The sequence below is a fragment of the Erinaceus europaeus genome, chromosome 15, assembly GCF_950295315.1.
Source record: "Erinaceus europaeus chromosome 15, mEriEur2.1, whole genome shotgun sequence".
In the NCBI taxonomy this organism is placed as follows: Eukaryota; Metazoa; Chordata; class Mammalia; order Eulipotyphla; family Erinaceidae; genus Erinaceus; species Erinaceus europaeus.
In genome coordinates, this window is record NC_080176.1 from 1,150,990 (window position 1) to 1,166,685 (window position 15,696).

Below are 15,696 nucleotides of genomic sequence, written 5' to 3' on the forward strand. Positions count from 1 at the left end.
GAACCTCAAGGATGAGAGTCTCTTTGCATAACCGTTATGCTATCTACCCCTGCCTTCTCTCTCTAGCTCCCCCTTCTCTCTCTAAAAAAAAAAAAAAACACATCCAAAGCACAAGGACCAGTTGGAGCCCCCGGCTCCCCACCTGCAGGGGAGTCGCTTCAAAGGCGGTGAAGCAGGTCTGCAGGTGTCTGTCTTTCTCTCCCCCTCTCTGTCTTCCCCTCCTCTCTCCAGTTCTCTCTGTCTTATCCAACAATGACGACATCAGTAACAACAATAAAAAAAACAAGGGCAACAAAAGGGAAAATAAATATAAAAAAATTAACCCCCCCAAAAAAAAAAAAAAAAAACACCACCACAGGAGAGAAGGCAGGGCCGTGAGTACATGCAGCTCTGGGGGAAGCAGCCAAGGCGCGTCCCAGCTCTCCTAGCTGAGCTGTCTGCGCCCTCCCATCACTCTTCAACATGAGACTCCAGCTGAGCCATCAGCAAAGGCGCTCTGCTTCCTGCCGCCTCCCTTCTTTGATCACTGATCTTCCGGAAAGACCTGGGTCCCTCCACACTGTGCACATAGCACCAGGACAGTCCCCAGGCTGCTAGAGATGTTTATCTGTCCGGTGACCTGGCTGCACCCTCCCTCTGCCTCGGCTGTCCTGGGTGTTGCCCAGGCAGTTAACACCTGCCTGGCTGGCCGGGCCGGTCTTTAGGCAGAGAATGGGAGCCAGATCCCTGCCAGCTGGCGGCCCAGGTGCCACCGGGCCTGTGTCACCAGATGGACCGAGAGTGGGTGGGGCTGATGTCACCGTCTGCCAGAGTGCTCCTCCCAGGGACCTGGCCTGGCACCCGGGGCTTATCGGTCGGGCACAGGGCCTCTGCTTATCCGGGGCAGCTGCCAGTCCACTGGGGCGGGACAGGTGAGTGCTGCCTTCAGATTTCTGGGTGCTCGTGTCCTCTGGGGACCGAGCACCTGGACTGTGTGACAGTCCAAGATGCTGCAGTGCTAAAAGAGGGGGGTTTGGGAGAGAGGAGGGAAGGGGCCCTTTGCTGCCAGTCAGACCACCGACGGGGGTGCAGCTCTGTGGGGAGGCATGTGCCTTCCATGTCCCTGGGTGGGGGCGGTAGTGAGCTCCAGCACTGGGGTCTCTCTTCCTTTCTCTTTTAAAACAGGTGTATTTATTCCTTTATTTTCGAGAGATTGAACCAGAGCTTCCCTCCAGCACCACAGTGCTGGGAATCAGACCCATTTTTGTGTTAGTGATACCAGAGTACTGCCCGGCTCTGGCTGCTGATGGGGCTGGGAACTGAACCTGGGACTGTGGAGTCTCTGGCATGGAAGTCTTTTGCAGAACCGTTCTGTTGTCTCCCTAGACCTCTTTCTCTGAGTGTGTGTTGGGGGGGGGGGGAAGGCAGCCAGGGAGGAGTGCAATTGCATGCAGGGTGCCCCAGCTCTGGCTCTGCAGAGGCAGATCCCGGAAGACCGAGGGTGTGTGTGTGTGTGTGTGTGTGTGTGTGTGTGTGTGTGTGACAGCTGTTGCTCAGCATTCAGGAGCTGCTGCGGTGACCTGTTTCCTGCCTGCTAGATGGCTCCCTCTGGCTGGGTCCTCAACTGGCCACATACAAAAAACGTTTTTTTTTTTTGTAATGTTGAGTTGTTGTATGTGTATGTGAAAGAGAAAGACAGAGAGGGAACCAGACCATCATTCTGGCACCCACAGAGCTGGGCATCTTTTGTCTCCACGTCCTGTCTCTGGGCCCATGTGTGTCACCTCCCACGGAGGTGGGGCGGAGTCAGACCCCAGTGCCACCCCTGCTCCCGCCAGGCCAGGCCAGCCCCTCCTCCCCTTCCCATTTCTCAAATGGCAGCAGAACCTCCCGTGGGCTGCTCCCCGCTTGTGGGAACCCTAGCTGTCGGCTCTCTCTGTGCCTCAGTCTCCTCTCCTGTCAAGTGACCTCCAGGGACTGAGGGAGCAGAAAACCAGAATGTAACAAAGCAGGGTGGGGGGACAGCTCTGTCTGTCAGGGCACCAACCTGCAGACCCCAGGCCCAGGGGCACCACCTCGGGCCAGAGCTGGGCCGTGCCCTGACCCCTCCCTCTCTTTCCAAGTAAATCACCAAAAAAATAATAAAGACAAGGGCATGGTCTGGGAGGTGGCTCAGTGGATACGGGAGTGGACTCTCAAGCATAGGGTCGTGAGTTCAATTCCCAGCAGCACGTACCAGAGTGATATCTGGTTCTTTCTCTCTCTCCTATCTTTCTCATTATAAATAAAATAAAGTTTAAAAATAAGAGGGCTGGGTAGATAGCATAGTGGTTATGCAAAAAAGCCTTTCCTGCCTGACCTACCAAAGGTCCCTGGTTCAATCCCCAGCACCACCATAAGCCAGAGCTGAGCAGTGTTCTGGTAAAAAAAAAAAAAAAAAAAAAAAAAAAGGGAAAAAGAAAAACAAGCCCTCAGCTTCTCCAGGTCTCTTGTCTTTCATCTCCCCTCACTTCCCCTCCCTCTTATTCTCTCTGTTTCTTGCTGTCGGCCTTCTTTTTCTCTCTCTCCTCTTTCTCTTCTTTCTCTCTCTTTCTCTGCTTGTTTTGCACCGTCTGCTGTCTGCTCCGCCCGCCCCTTCCCGCCTCCCTTGGGCGCCCGCCCGGCCGCGCCCCTTCCCGCCTCCCCCTCCGCCCAAGCCTCCCGGCCGCCTTCTGCTGCAGCCGGGGCGCCCCGGGGCGCTCAGGGTTCGGAGCGAGGGGCCGGGTGGGCGCCGCCCCGACGCCGCAGGTCTCAGCGGAGCCCCCGCCCCCGGGTCCCCCCGCCCGCGGCCCCGAGGGGGCACAAAGGTCCCGCCCGCCCCCTCGCTCCCCCGCCCCCGGCCGCCCCGGCCACGCCCATTGGTCTGTAGTGCCAGGGGGCGGGGCCTCGACGAGCCCGCCCGGACTCCTGCCCGCCACCCCATTGGTCTAGAACTCTAGGGGGCGGGCCCGCTGAGAGCCCGCCCCGACCCCGGCCCGCCATCTCATTGGCAGAGAGCTCGAAGGGCGGCCCCAGTCCGCCCGGACTCCTGCCCGCCACCCCATTGGTCTAGAGCTCTAGGGGGCGGGCCCTCTGAGAGCCCGCCCCGACCCCGGCCCGCCATCTCATTGGCAGAGAGCTCGAAGGGCGGCCCCCTCCAGGGCGGGGCCACGCCCCCTGCAGGCGGCGGGCGGGCGGCACAGTCCGAGCGCGGCGGTGGCGGAGCGGCGGGACCGGGTCTGCAGGTGGGCGCGTCCGGGGCGGCGCGGGGCGGCGCGGGGCGGCGCGGGGCGGGGTGGGGCGGGCGCCGTCGGCGGGGCGGGCTCTCGGCTTTGGGCTCCGTGGCCGCGCTCGCCCGCGGGGGCTCCGGCCGGGCTGCTGGGACGCGGCGGGGCGGTGGAGCCTGGTGGGCAGCGCGGCCCGGGCCTCCCGCCATCCGGGCGGCCGGCGGGGCGGGGCCGTCGGGGCTGCAGCCCCCGGGACTCGGCTCGCACTGCGGCCCGCACCGTCGCAAGCTTCTCTGCACCTGCGGGCGTGGGGCGGCTGCTGCACCCGCATAGCATAGCGGCTCGTCTCCCGGTGACTTCGCGTCGGGGGCCAGGAAAGGACCCCCCACCCAGGGAGGGAGACGTCCAGCTGCCACAGGCCGGTTCCCTTTTAAAGATACACGCACCTGCAGCCTTGCTTCTCCACTCGCAAAGCTTTCCCCCTGGAGATGGGGGCCGGGGACTCGAACCCGGGTCCTTACGCACTGTTAACATGCGCGCTCAGCCAGGTGCGACCCACCCGGCCCATAATATTTATTTTCACTTGGTAGGGCTGAGAGGAGTCGGGGGTGGGAGGGAGACAGACACACCTGCAGCCCCGCAGGTGCGCTCCGGGGCTTGAACCTGGGTCCTTGCCCCTTCAAGGAGGCCAACTGTCCGTTAGGGTCACCCCTGCGGATGTCACCCCGAGGCCCACACTTTCAGCAGTTTTGTCTCCCCCTGGCTCCCGCCGGCCCCCCTTTGGGAAGGTGTCCCCCCAGTGATGCTGTAAGAAGTGACCCTGCTGCCCCTCCTGCCCCCTCCTCGGGACGGCGGGCGGGGTCTCTGCTGGGTGGGTGGGTGGCCGGCGGCGAGCTGAGCTTGCAGGGGTCCTGCGGGCAGGCAAGGGCTCCTTTTGTCCCACCGAATGGCAGAGTCAGCAGGGACAGAGCCGGGAGGGTGACTCTCGCCACCGCGCTGGGCCCCACTGGACTTGGGGACATCGCTGGTCAGGCCCCCCAGAGCTCCCAGAGCCCCCAGTGCCCCCCCGCAGTGCCCCCCAGAGCTCTGCAGGTCCCCCAGAGCCCCCCCCAGAGCTCCCAGTGCCCCCAGAGCCCCCTAGTGCCCCCAGAGCCCCCCAGAGCTCTCCAAAGCTTCTCTGGTCCTCCAGAGCCCCCCAGAGCTCCCAGTGCCCCCAGAGCTCCCAGTGCCCCCCAGAGCCCCCCAGGGCTCCGCAGGTCCCCCAGAGCCCCCAGTGCCCCCCAAAGCCCCCAGTGCCCCCCAGAGCTCCCCAGAGCCCCCAGTGCCCCCCAGAGCTCCCCAGAGCCCCCCAGAGCCCCCAATGCCCCCCAGAGCTCCCAGTGCCCCCCAGAGCCCCACAGTGCCCCCCAGAGCTCCCCAGAGCCCCCAGTGCCCCCCAGAGCCCCCAGTGCCCCCCAGAGCTCCCCAGAGCCCCCAGTGCTCCCCAGTGCCCCCCAGAGCTCCCCAGAGCCCCCAGTGCCCCCCAGAGCTCCCCAGTGCCCCCAGAGCCCCCCAGGACCCCCCAGAGCTTCCCAGAGCCCCCCAGTGCCCCCAGAGCTCCCCAGTGCCCCCAGAGCTCCGCAGGTCCCCCAGAGCTCCCCAGTGCCCCCAGAGCTCCCCAGTGCCCCCAGAGCTCCGCAGGTCCCCCAGAGCCCCCCAGTGCCCCCAGAGCTCCGCAGGTCCCCCAGAGCTCCCCAGTGCCCCCAGAGCTCCGCAGGTCCCCCAGAGCTCCTCAGGTCCCCCAGAGCCCCCCAGTGCCCCCAGCGCCCCCCAGACCCGCCCCTGCGACGCCCCCAGACCCTGTGGCTCAGGCCCAGGGCCCCGGGGCGGCCGGCCCGGTGGGGGTGGGGTTCCCGGCCGGGTCCTCCCGTTTCCGGCCTCTTCCCAGCACTCTGGGCCCAGGCCGCTTCCTCCCGCCGCCCGGAGGGGCCCGGGGCGTCCAGGGCTGCCCTGCTCGGCTGTGTGGAGGCTCCGCTCGCCCGCATCCCCGCCCCTGCCCTGCCCTGCCGACCCTGGGTCCCCCCAGCATCCCCGCCCCTGCCCTGCCGCCCCTGGGACCCCCCCCCCCGCATCCCCGCCCCTGCCCTGCCGCCCCTGGGGTCCCCCCCCCCGCATCCCCGCCCCTGCCCTGCCGCCCCTGGGTCCCCCCCCGCATCCCCGCCCTGTCGCCCCTGGGTCCCCCGCTCCCCCCCCCCCGCCCCTGCCCTGCCGCCCCTGGGTCCCCCCCCCCGCATCCCCGCCCTGTCGCCCCTGGGTCCCCCGCTCCCCCCCCCCCCCCCCGCCCCTGCCCTGCCGCCCCTGGGTCCCCCGCTCCCCGCCCCTGCCCTGCCGCCCGGCTCTGGCCTGAACAATGGAGGCGAACCCTGGCCTCGCTGTTCGCGCCCCTCGCCCGCCCTGCCCGGGGCCTGGCTTCAGGGTGGGGTCCCTGCCCCGAAAGTTCGGGGAGGACCTGGCGGCTTCTGGCGGGTGGCGGGAGCAGCCCTGTCGCCGAGGCGGGGGGCGCCGGGGGCCCCGTGTCCTCGACCTTCCAGCGGGACTGGCTGTGGGGATTCGCAGGTGGAGCCTGGGTGCGCACCCCGGGGGTCTCGACCTGGGGCCTGCCCACTGGGGACACTTGCCAAGGTGCTTAGGGACTTTGATCCATCCGGGCACAGCAGCCGCCCGCTCACCTGCGACTGTGACTGTTTGGAGAGCTGCGGGCTCCAGGGTCACAGCGGGGGCGGGAGGGCAGGGGAGGATGAGGGAGGGGAGGGAAGGGAAAGATGGGGGAGGGGAGGGAGAGGATGAGGGAGGGGAGGGGGAGGATGAGGGAAGGGAGGGGGAGGATGAGGGAGGGGAGGGAGGGCCGGGCATGGCTGGGCAGGCGGTGGCTCCCTGCCCGCAGGCGGCGCCACGTGACTCAGCAGGCCCGCCCTGCCCACTGTGGCGCCCAGCCGGAACTCCCATGGCCGCACAGGTACTGTGCACAGCACAGGCCCATCTCCTGGCGGCGGTGTGGGCTCTGAGGCCTGGGTGCCACCTGCCCTCATGCTGGGTGTGTCTCCCTGGGGAAGGAGCTAGGAGCGGGCACGGTGAGGAGCCTGGGGCAGAGGGCTACACAGACCAGAGGCTGTGAAGGAAGAAGCCACAGGGTGCTGCTGCTGCTGCTGCTGCTGGTGCTGCCACTGATGTCGGTGGTGATGGGTGCTCAGGGCGCACAGTTCCCCAGCTGTGGCTGCCTCCCTTCCCTTCCCGCTTGCTTGCCCCAGTCCAGGGCCCTGGCCACCCCCAGGGCCGGTGCCTGTCGCTTCCCTGCCCCGAGGGCTCCTGTGGGCGCTTCTCTCATCAGTTAGCTGCACTCCAGAGAGGGGGGCCCAAGCCTGGTCCTGGGCAGCTTTCCGGCACCCCGGTTCCCTTGCCTCCTCACCTCCTCATTCTTGGGCTCTGCAGCTGCCTGGGGCTGAGTCCTAAGCACCCTTGTCTGAATCCTAAGCATCTTGGTCTGAGTCCTGAGCACCCTCGTCTGAGTCTCAAGTACCCCTGGTCTTGAGTCCTGAGCACCCCGGTCTGAGTCCCAAGCACCTTGGTCTGAGCACCCATGTCTGAGTCCCGAATACCCCAGGTATTGAGTCATGAGCACCCCGGTCTGAGCCCCAAGCACCCTTGTCTGAGTCCCAATCTCCTGGTCTGAGCCCCGAGCACCCTTGTCTGAGTCCCAATCACCTGGTCTGAGCCCCGAGCACTCTTGTCTGAGTCCCAATCACTCTGGTCTGAGCCCCGAGCACCCATGTCTGAATCCCTAGTACCCCAGGTCTGAGCCCTGAGCACTCTTGTCTGAGTCCCAATCACCCGGTCTGAGCCCCGAGCACCCTTGTCTGAGTCCCTAGTACCCCAGGTCTGAGCCCCGAGCACTCTTGTCTGAGTCCCAATCACTCTGGTCTGAGCCCCGAGCACCCTTGTCTGAGTCCCTAGTACCCCAGGTCTGAGCCCCGAGCACTCTTGTCTGAGTCCCTATCACCCGGTCTGAGCCCCGAGCACCCTTGTCTGAGTCCCTAGTACCCCAGGTCTGAGTCCCGAGCACCCTGCACAGTGTGGAGCGGCTGTCCTGGGCTCTGTCCCTTGGTTGCTGGGTGTCTTCTCTGTGGCCTGGGTGCTGGCTTGCACAGGGTCCCTCCTCCAGATGCACAGACGGCTCAGAGAAGCTGAGGAGGCTCCCCAGGTCACAAAGCAGGCGAGGGAGGAAGGAGGAGACCGGAGGAGGCCACCCTGCGCTCCCGCTCTGCCCCTGCCACCCCGTGCCCCGGCCCCTTGCAGAACCCCGGGCTGTGGAACATTCCAGGACTCTTATGACCTGTGCTGGGGGCATGCGGGAGCCCCGACCCCAACCCGCAGCGGGGCCCTTACGAGGTGGGGCGCCCCGCACCCCGGGTCCCCTGCCGTGGCCGGAGCTGAGAGCGGGCCCGGGAGTCGCCATGTCCCTTCCTGCGTGCCCACCGGCCCTCCCTCCTGGCCAGTCAGAGCCGGGGCCCGACGGGGGAGTCTGGGGGCTGGGGGGCAGGGGGACCGGGTTGTCACAGGTGGGGATGACACCCAGGGTGGGGCATTGGGGGGGCTCTAGAGCAGACTGTGGGTGAAGACTGCACTCTGAAGCCCTCCAGGCTCTCATCCTCACAGGAACGTGGGGGGCAGCTGCTGGTTGTGCAGTCTGAGCTGGGTCCCCGGGCCCAACTGATAGGGTCTGCCCCTATGTACCCCTAGCCCTGAGCAGGTGGTGGGGATGCCCACTGGACCACCCCACCTTGCACAGGGGGCATGGGTTCCAGAGCGGGGGATGAGCTTCCCCTGGGGCCTCAGGGCAGCCACAGGGCACCTGGTGTGGTCACTCTCCCGTGATTGCTGGGCCCGGGTTCCTTGGCTCCTGACTGGGCTGCTTGGGTGTGTGTTGCTGAGTGTGGGCATCCCCAGCTGCCAGGACACACCTAGACCCAGTGGGGACATTCAGGGACCCGGACGAGGGGTCTGGGGCAGAGGCAGCTCTCCTCGGTTGGGCTGCAGCTGCACTGGGGTCCCCTCAGGCCGAGCCCCGAGCCCCCATCTCTCCCCAGGTCAGTCATGTCATCTGAACCTCCGTCAGCAGCACAGTCCCCATCCCACCAGGCCTCAGTTGGGCTGCTGGATCCCCAGCAGGGCCGTGAACGCTCCCCGTCCCCCCTGCGGGCCAACGTGGTCCCCAGTCCGCTGCCCACCCGCCGCACCAGGACCTTCTCTGCGTGAGTGTCCCTTGCTGCCACCCTGGGGCACTGGGCGGGGTTGATGGGGATGCCATCTCTCCATCTCTGCCTGTCAGGGAGCCAGCAGACCCCAGCTTCCCTCAGGATGGGGACGGGGCCTCAGGGCTGACAGCAGAAACAGGGACAGACAGCAGAGATGGAGAGATGGCATGGCCATGGGGACAGACAGCAGGGCCAGGGACAGACAGCAGGGTCAGGGACAGGCAGCAGGGGTCAGGGACAGACAGCAGGGTCAGGGGGACAGACAGCAGGATCAGGGGGACAGACAGCAGGACCAGGGACAGACAGCAGGGTCAGGGGGACAGACAGCAGGGTCAGGGGGACAGACAGCAGGATCAGGGGGACAGACAGCAGGACCAGGGACAGACAGCAGGGTCAGGGGGACAGACAGCAGGGTCAGGGACAGACAGCAGGGTCAGGGACAGACAGCAGGGTCAGGGGGACAGACAGCAGGGTCAGGGGGACAGACAGCAGGGTCAGGGGGACAGACAGCAGGGTCAGGGGGACAGACAGCAGGGTCAGGGGGACAGACAGCAGGACCAGGGGGACAGACAGCAGGGTCAGGGACAGACAGCAGGGTCAGGGGGACAGACAGCAGGGTCAGGGGGACAGACAGCAGGACCAGGGACAGACAGCAGGGTCAGGGGGACAGACAGCAGGATCAGGGGGACAGACAGCAGGACCAGGGACAGACAGCAGGGTCAGGGGGACAGACAGCAGGGTCAGGGGGACAGACAGCAGGATCAGGGGGACAGACAGCAGGACCAGGGACAGACAGCAGGGTCAGGGGGACAGACAGCAGGGTCAGGGACAGACAGCAGGGTCAGGGACAGACAGCAGGGTCAGGGGGACAGACAGCAGGGTCAGGGGGACAGACAGCAGGGTCAGGGGGACAGACAGCAGGGTCAGGGGGACAGACAGCAGGGTCAGGGGGACAGACAGCAGGGTCAGGGGGACAGACAGCAGGACCAGGGGGACAGACAGCAGGGTCAGGGACAGACAGCAGGGTCAGGGGGACAGACAGCAGGGTCAGGGGGACAGACAGCAGGACCAGGGACAGACAGCAGGGTCAGGGGGACAGACAGCAGGATCAGGGGGACAGACAGCAGGACCAGGGACAGACAGCAGGGTCAGGGGGACAGACAGCAGGGTCAGGGGGACAGACAGCAGGGTCAGGGACAGACAGCAGGGTCAGGGGGACAGACAGCAGGATGGGGGACAGACATCAGGGTCAGGGGGACAGACAGCAGGGTCAGGGGGACAGACAGCAGGGTCAGGGACAGACAGCAGGGTCAGGGACAGATAGCAGGGTCAGGGGGACAGACAGCAGGGTCAGGGGGACAGACAGCAGGGTCAGGGGGACAGACAGCAGGATCAGGGGGACAGACAGCAGGACCAGGGACAGACAGCAGGGTCAGGGGGACAGACAGCAGGGTCAGGGGGACAGACAGCAGGGTCAGGGGGACAGACAGCAGGACCAGGGACAGACAGCAGGGTCAGGGGGACAGACAGCAGGGTCAGGAGGACAGACAGCAGGGTCAGGGACAGACAGCAGGGTCAGGGGGACAGACAGCAGGGTCAGGGACAGACAGCAGGGTCAGGGGGACAGACAGCAGGATCAGGGGGACAGACAGCAGGATCAGGGGGACAGACAGCAGGATCAGGGGGACAGACAGCAGGGTCAGGGGGACAGACAGCAGGGTCAGGGGGACAGACAGCAGGGTCAGGGACAGACAGCAGGGTCAGGGGGACAGACAGCAGGGTCAGGGACAGACAGCAGGGTCAGGGGGACAGACAGCAGGATCAGGGGGACAGACAGCAGGACCAGGGACAGACAGCAGGGTCAGGGGGACAGACAGCAGGGTCAGGGACAGACAGCAGGGTCAGGGGGACAGACAGCAGGATCAGGGGGACAGACAGCAGGATCAGGGGGACAGACAGCAGGGTCAGGGGGACAGACAGCAGGGTCAGGGGGACAGACAGCAGGGTCAGGGACAGACAGCAGGGTCAGGGGGACAGACAGCAGCGTCAGGGGGACAGACAGCAGGGTCAGGGGGACAGACAGCAGGGTCAGGGACAGACAGCAGGGTCAGGGGGACAGACAGCAGGATCAGGGGGACAGACAGCAGGGTCAGGGGGACAGACAGCAGGGTCAGGGGGACAGACAGCAGGACCAGGGACAGACAGCAGGGTCAGGGGGACAGACAGCAGGGTCAGGAGGACAGACAGCAGGGTCAGGGACAGACAGCAGGGTCAGGGGGACAGACAGCAGGGTCAGGGACAGACAGCAGGGTCAGGGGGACAGACAGCAGGATCAGGGGGACAGACAGCAGGGTCAGGGGGACAGACAGCAGTATCAGGGGGACAGACAGCAGGATCAGGGGGACAGACAGCAGGGTCAGGGGGACAGACAGCAGGGTCAGGGGGACAGACAGCAGGATCAGGGGGACAGACAGCAGGGTCAGGGGGACAGACAGCAGTATCAGGGGGACAGACAGCAGGATCAGGGGGACAGACAGCAGGGTCAGGGGGACAGACAGCAGGGTTAGGGGGACAGACAGCAGGGTCAGGGACAGACAGCAGGATCAGGGGGACAGACAGCAGGGTCAGGGGGACAGACAGCAGGGTCAGGGGGACAGACAGCAGGGTCAGGGGGACAGACAGCAGGACCAGGGGGACAGACAGCAGGGTCAGGGGGACAGACAGCAGGGTCAGGGACAGACAGCAGGGTCAGGGGGACAGACAGCAGGATCAGGGGGACAGACAGCAGGGTCAGGGGGACAGACAGCAGGGTCAGGGGGACAGACAGCAGGATCAGGGGGACAAGGGGGACAGACAGCAGGGTCAGGGGGATAGACAGCAGGATCAGGGGGACAGACAGCAGGGTCAGGGGGACAGACAGCAGGTTCAGGGGAACAGACAGCAGGGTCAGGTGGACAGACAGCAGGGTCAGTGGGACAGACAGCAGGGTCAGGGGGACAGACAGCAGGTTCAGGGGAACAGACAGCAGGGTCAGGTGGACAGACAGCAGGGTCAGTGGGACAGACAGCAGGGCCTGACAGCAGGCCCTCACCCTCTTTCTCCCTGCAGGACAGTGCGGGCGTCCCAGGGCCCCGTGTACAAGGGCGTCTGCAAGTGCTTCTGCCGTTCCAAGGGCCACGGCTTCATCACGCCGGCCGACGGTGGCCCTGACATCTTCCTGCACATCTCCGAGTAAGTGGCTGCGGGTGGGGTGTCCTTGGAGGTGGGGGTCTGCCGGCCCAGGAAGGAAGCTGGGACTGGCCCTTTGCCCTGTGGCTCACGCCTGACGTCTGTCCTTCCTTCCTAAGTGTCTGCAGATGGGGTTGGGGAGCCCCCGCAGTGAGGCCTAGGGCAGAGCAGGCCTGACCATGGACCCCAGGGTTCCTGGGGGGAATCCCTCCTTCTCAGGGGGCAGCACTCAGCCTGCTTTGTGCTGATTGGCTTTCATTTATTTATTTATTTAGGAGAAAGAAATTGAGAGGGAGGAGGAGATAGAGAGGGAGAGAGACAGAGAGACACCTGCAGTCCTGCTTCACCACTTGTGAAGCTTGCCCCCTGCAGGTGGGGACCAGGGACTTGAACCTGGGTCCTTGCGCACTGTAATGTGTGCGCTTAACCAGGTGCACCACCACTGGCCTCTTTTTTTATTTTTATTTTTATTTTATTTATTTATTCCCTTTTGTTGCCCTTGTTGTTTTATTGTTGTAGTTATTATTATTGTTGTTGTTGTTGTTGGATAGGACAGAGAGAAATGGAGAGAGGAGGGGAAGACAGAGAGGGGGGAGAAAGATAGACACCTGCAGACCTGCTTCACCGCCTGTGAAGCGACTCCCCTGCAAGTGGGGAGCCGGGGTTCGAACCGGGATCCTTATGCCGGTCCTTGTGCTTTGCGCCACCTGCGCTTAACCTGCTGCGCTATAGCCCGACTCCCTGGCCTCTTTTTTTTAAAAGAGGATGAGTGAGAGAGCGAGTGCCACCACAGCCCCACTCACCATTTGTTAAGTGGTGGTTGGGGACTTGAACCCAGGCCCTCATGTGTGATGGTGTGTGCTCTGCCCACTGAGCCGGCCCCGCCCCCACTCAGTCCCACCCTTCACTGGCCTCTCTGGAAGGTTCCCTTGGATGTTTCTGGGGTGTTCAGGCGCCAAGAGCTGGGCTCCAACTGTGTCACCTCATGGCTGTTTGTCCCTCTCTGGCTCTCCGTGCTGTGCGCCCACTCCCCCCAGTCCTTGGGTGCTGAGCTGGCTCCCTGGGGGGGCGGGTCTGGGTGCTGCCTCTGAGCTCCCCCTCAAGCCCTTGGGTGCTGAGCTGGTTTGGGGGGGGCAGGCCTGGGTGCTGGCGCTGAGTCCCTCGTCCCGTCCCAGTGTGGAAGGCGAGTACGTGCCTGTGGAAGGTGATGAGGTGACCTACAAGATGTGCTCCATCCCACCGAAGAATGAGAAGCTGCAGGCCGTGGAAGTCGTCATCACCCACCTGGCGCCGGGCACCAAGCATGAGACCTGGTCGGGCCACGTGGTCAGCTCCTAGGAGCCCAGCACCCCCAGACCCAGGGCGGGTGGGCGGGTGTGCGGGGTGGTGACACCGGGACTGATGGTCCCCCCCCCCAAGACATTAAAGGCATCTGAAGAGCAAAAGAGGCTGGAGTGCCCCTCCCAGAGGGGCGGTGTCCCGGCCTGACCCCGTGCAACTCCCCGGTGCTCAGGGTGGGGTCTGGGGTCTGGGGTCTGGGACAGCGTCCCAGGAGACCTCACCTTTGGCAGCTGTGGCTCAGAGCCCAGGACCGGGACGGGGTGGCCTAACTGTCCCCACCTGTGACTCAGGCCTGCTGCACTGAGTGTCCTGGCCGGGCCTTGGGGGCTGTGGAGGGGAGGGTCCTGTGGGGGTGGGTCCCCGTGGGGGGGGTCCTTGGAGGGGCAGCAGCTGTGAGCCGGGGGTCTGGAGCCCGAAGTGAAGCTTCCTCCTCCCCGCTCCTGGGTTTTCCTGAGCTGAGCGCTGGTAAGACATTTTGCACAAGGGAGGTTGTCACCCGGGGACGCCGCTGTCGGTGGGGCTCCCGTCGCGCCTTTGCTGGGGAGTCTGTCCAGGAACAAGGGAGGCGCTGCTTCTGGGAGGCCCGGCTCAGAGCGGCCTCATTCTGTGGCCGAGAGCTTCACTGGGAGGGCTTCTTAGGGGGGCTTCCCCTTCTGGTCTGCGGTGGCCTGGGGCCGTCCTGCCTCGCTGCAGACTCGGGCTCCGGGTGCCCAGCCGGTCGGGAGCAGGTCTGTCACGGGCTCTGCCAGGTGCGCCGTAAACCGGCCATGTCTCCCTGGACCCATGGAGAGACGGGTTCGAGGAGGGCGGCAGGCCCATCCCTGCCAGTCTCCATCCTCACGCCAGTTCTGGGGGAGCTGCAGGGACTGCACCGTTTGGGGGGCGGAGTAAGAAGGGGGAGGGCTGCCTGGGGGCGGAGTAAGAAGGGGGAGGGCTGCCTGGGGGCGGAGTAAGAAGGGGGAGGACGCTTTGTTCCACTCCCCAGTGGGGGGAGGACTGGTGTGGCAGCAGCTGTCACAGTCAGTGCCTCACAGTCCCCCGTGTGCTGCTGGCGGGCTGGGAGGTAGCTCAGCCCGACAGTGTGCCTTTCCCACGCCAAGCTAAGCTGGAACCTAGAACTTGCGACCCTGGAGGTTTCCCGGCTGAGGTTCCTCTCTCCCCCTGTGTGGCTGAGAAAGCTCACGTGGAGTGCTGAAGGCCCAGCAGTAATTTGTTTTTTTTTTGCCTCCAGGGTTATTGCTGGGCTCAGTGCCTGCACCATGAATCCACTGCTCCTGGAGGCCTTTTTCTCCCCTTTTGTTATTTTCCCCTTGTTGTGGTTATTGTTATTGATGTGATTTATTGTAGGTTAGGACAGAGAAATGGAGACAGAAGGGGAAGTTAGAGGGGGAGAGAAATAGACACCTGCAGCCCTGCTTCACCACCTGTGAAGCGACTCCCCTGCAGGTGGGGAGCCTCGGCTTGAACCGGGATCATTAAGCCGGTCCTTGTGCTTTGGGCCACGTGCGCTTAACCCTCTGCGCTACCGCCTTACCCCCAGCAATGCAGTAATTTTTTTATTGTTATTTACTGGATAGAGACAAATCGAGAGGGAAGGGGAAGACAGAGAGACACCCCTGCAGACGGAAACTGGGGGTGATGGTGGTGACTTGAACCCAGGCCCTTCCTTGCACATTGGAACATGCGCCCCCCACCCCAGCAGTAACAATTAAGAAGACTGTAAGGGGACAGCATAGTACTTATCTGAGACTCCTGCCTGAGGCTTTGAGGTCTCAGGTTCAATCCCCAGCAGTGGCCAGAGCTGAGCAGGGCCCTGGGAAAGATTGATGATATGAGCTGGAGCCATGTGGACAAGGGAGAGTGAGAGGCCCAGACTTGAGCATTTTTTTAAATGATCTTTATTGAAGAGAGACAGAAATCAAGAGGGAAGGGGGAGACAGACGCCCGCAGCCATGCTCCACTTGTGGGTCCCTCCTGAAGGGTGGAGCTCGAACCTGGATCCTTCTTATACATGAAAATATGTACCTGACACCCCCAAGTTTTTAAGGCTTTATTTAAGGGCCAGGAATACAGCTTAGTGGCTCTGCAAATGACTTTAATGTACGAGGGTCTACATTCCTGGGTTCAACCCCCAGCACCACCATCAGCCAGAGCTGAGAAGGGCTCAGGTAAAAAGTCAAGTTATTTCCAGGAGAGAACCGAGGAGAGGAGCCGGAGGCACTGCTCATTTCTGCCATCTGCCCTGTTGGCCTCTAGTCTTTTTTATTTTCCCTTTTGTTGCCCTTGTTGTTGTAGTTATTGCTGCTGTTGTTGGATAGGACAGAGAAATGACCTGCTTCACTGCTTATGAAGGGACTCCCCTGCAGGTGGGGAGCTGGGGCTTGAACTGGGATTCTCACGCCGCCTCTAGTCTTGACAGAGAAACTGAGAGGAGGGGAGACAGACACCTGCAGCCCTGCACACTGTGTGTGAAGCAAACCCCCCCCCCACACACACACACAGATTTTCTTTTTTGCCCAGAGCACATGGCTCAGCTCTGCCTGACGGTCGGTGCTTCTTTATTGTTGGGGCTCAGGGCTCACACTATGATCTCACTGCTCCAGGTGGCTATT

General features: G+C 63.9%; 1 protein-coding gene across 3 annotated transcripts; it reads left to right on the top strand.

Annotated features, from left to right (window-relative positions):
- The first annotated feature begins 698 nt into the window (after positions 1-698).
- On the top strand, positions 699-13,188 carry CARHSP1 (calcium regulated heat stable protein 1). Of its 3 annotated transcripts, none has more exons than XM_007532390.3 (4): positions 699-911; positions 8,348-8,512; positions 11,624-11,746; positions 12,919-13,188. In XM_007532390.3, exons 1-4 carry the CDS (start codon positions 712-714, stop codon positions 13,079-13,081), a joined length of 651 nt encoding a protein of 216 aa, XP_007532452.2. In that variant the 5' UTR covers positions 699-711; the 3' UTR covers positions 13,082-13,188. The 3 variants fall into 3 exon arrangements, with proteins under 3 accessions (XP_007532452.2, XP_060028375.1, XP_060028376.1); XM_060172392.1 differs by lacking the exon at positions 699-911 and adding an exon at positions 3,093-3,242; XM_060172393.1 differs by lacking the exon at positions 699-911 and adding an exon at positions 3,167-3,238.
- The last annotated feature ends 2,508 nt before the right edge of the window (positions 13,189-15,696 follow it).

Excerpts from the sequence above, each read along its gene's own strand:
- CARHSP1 (XM_007532390.3), top strand. The coding sequence starts at position 712 with ATGGGAGCCAGATCCCTGCCAGCTGGCGGCCCAGGTGCCACCGGGCCT. Across the intron at positions 912-8,347 it reads AGTCCACTGGGGCGGGACAG|GTCAGTCATGTCATCTGAAC; the intron begins GTGAGTGCTGCC and ends ATCTCTCCCCAG. Across the intron at positions 11,747-12,918 it reads ATCTTCCTGCACATCTCCGA|TGTGGAAGGCGAGTACGTGC; the intron begins GTAAGTGGCTGC and ends GTCCCGTCCCAG.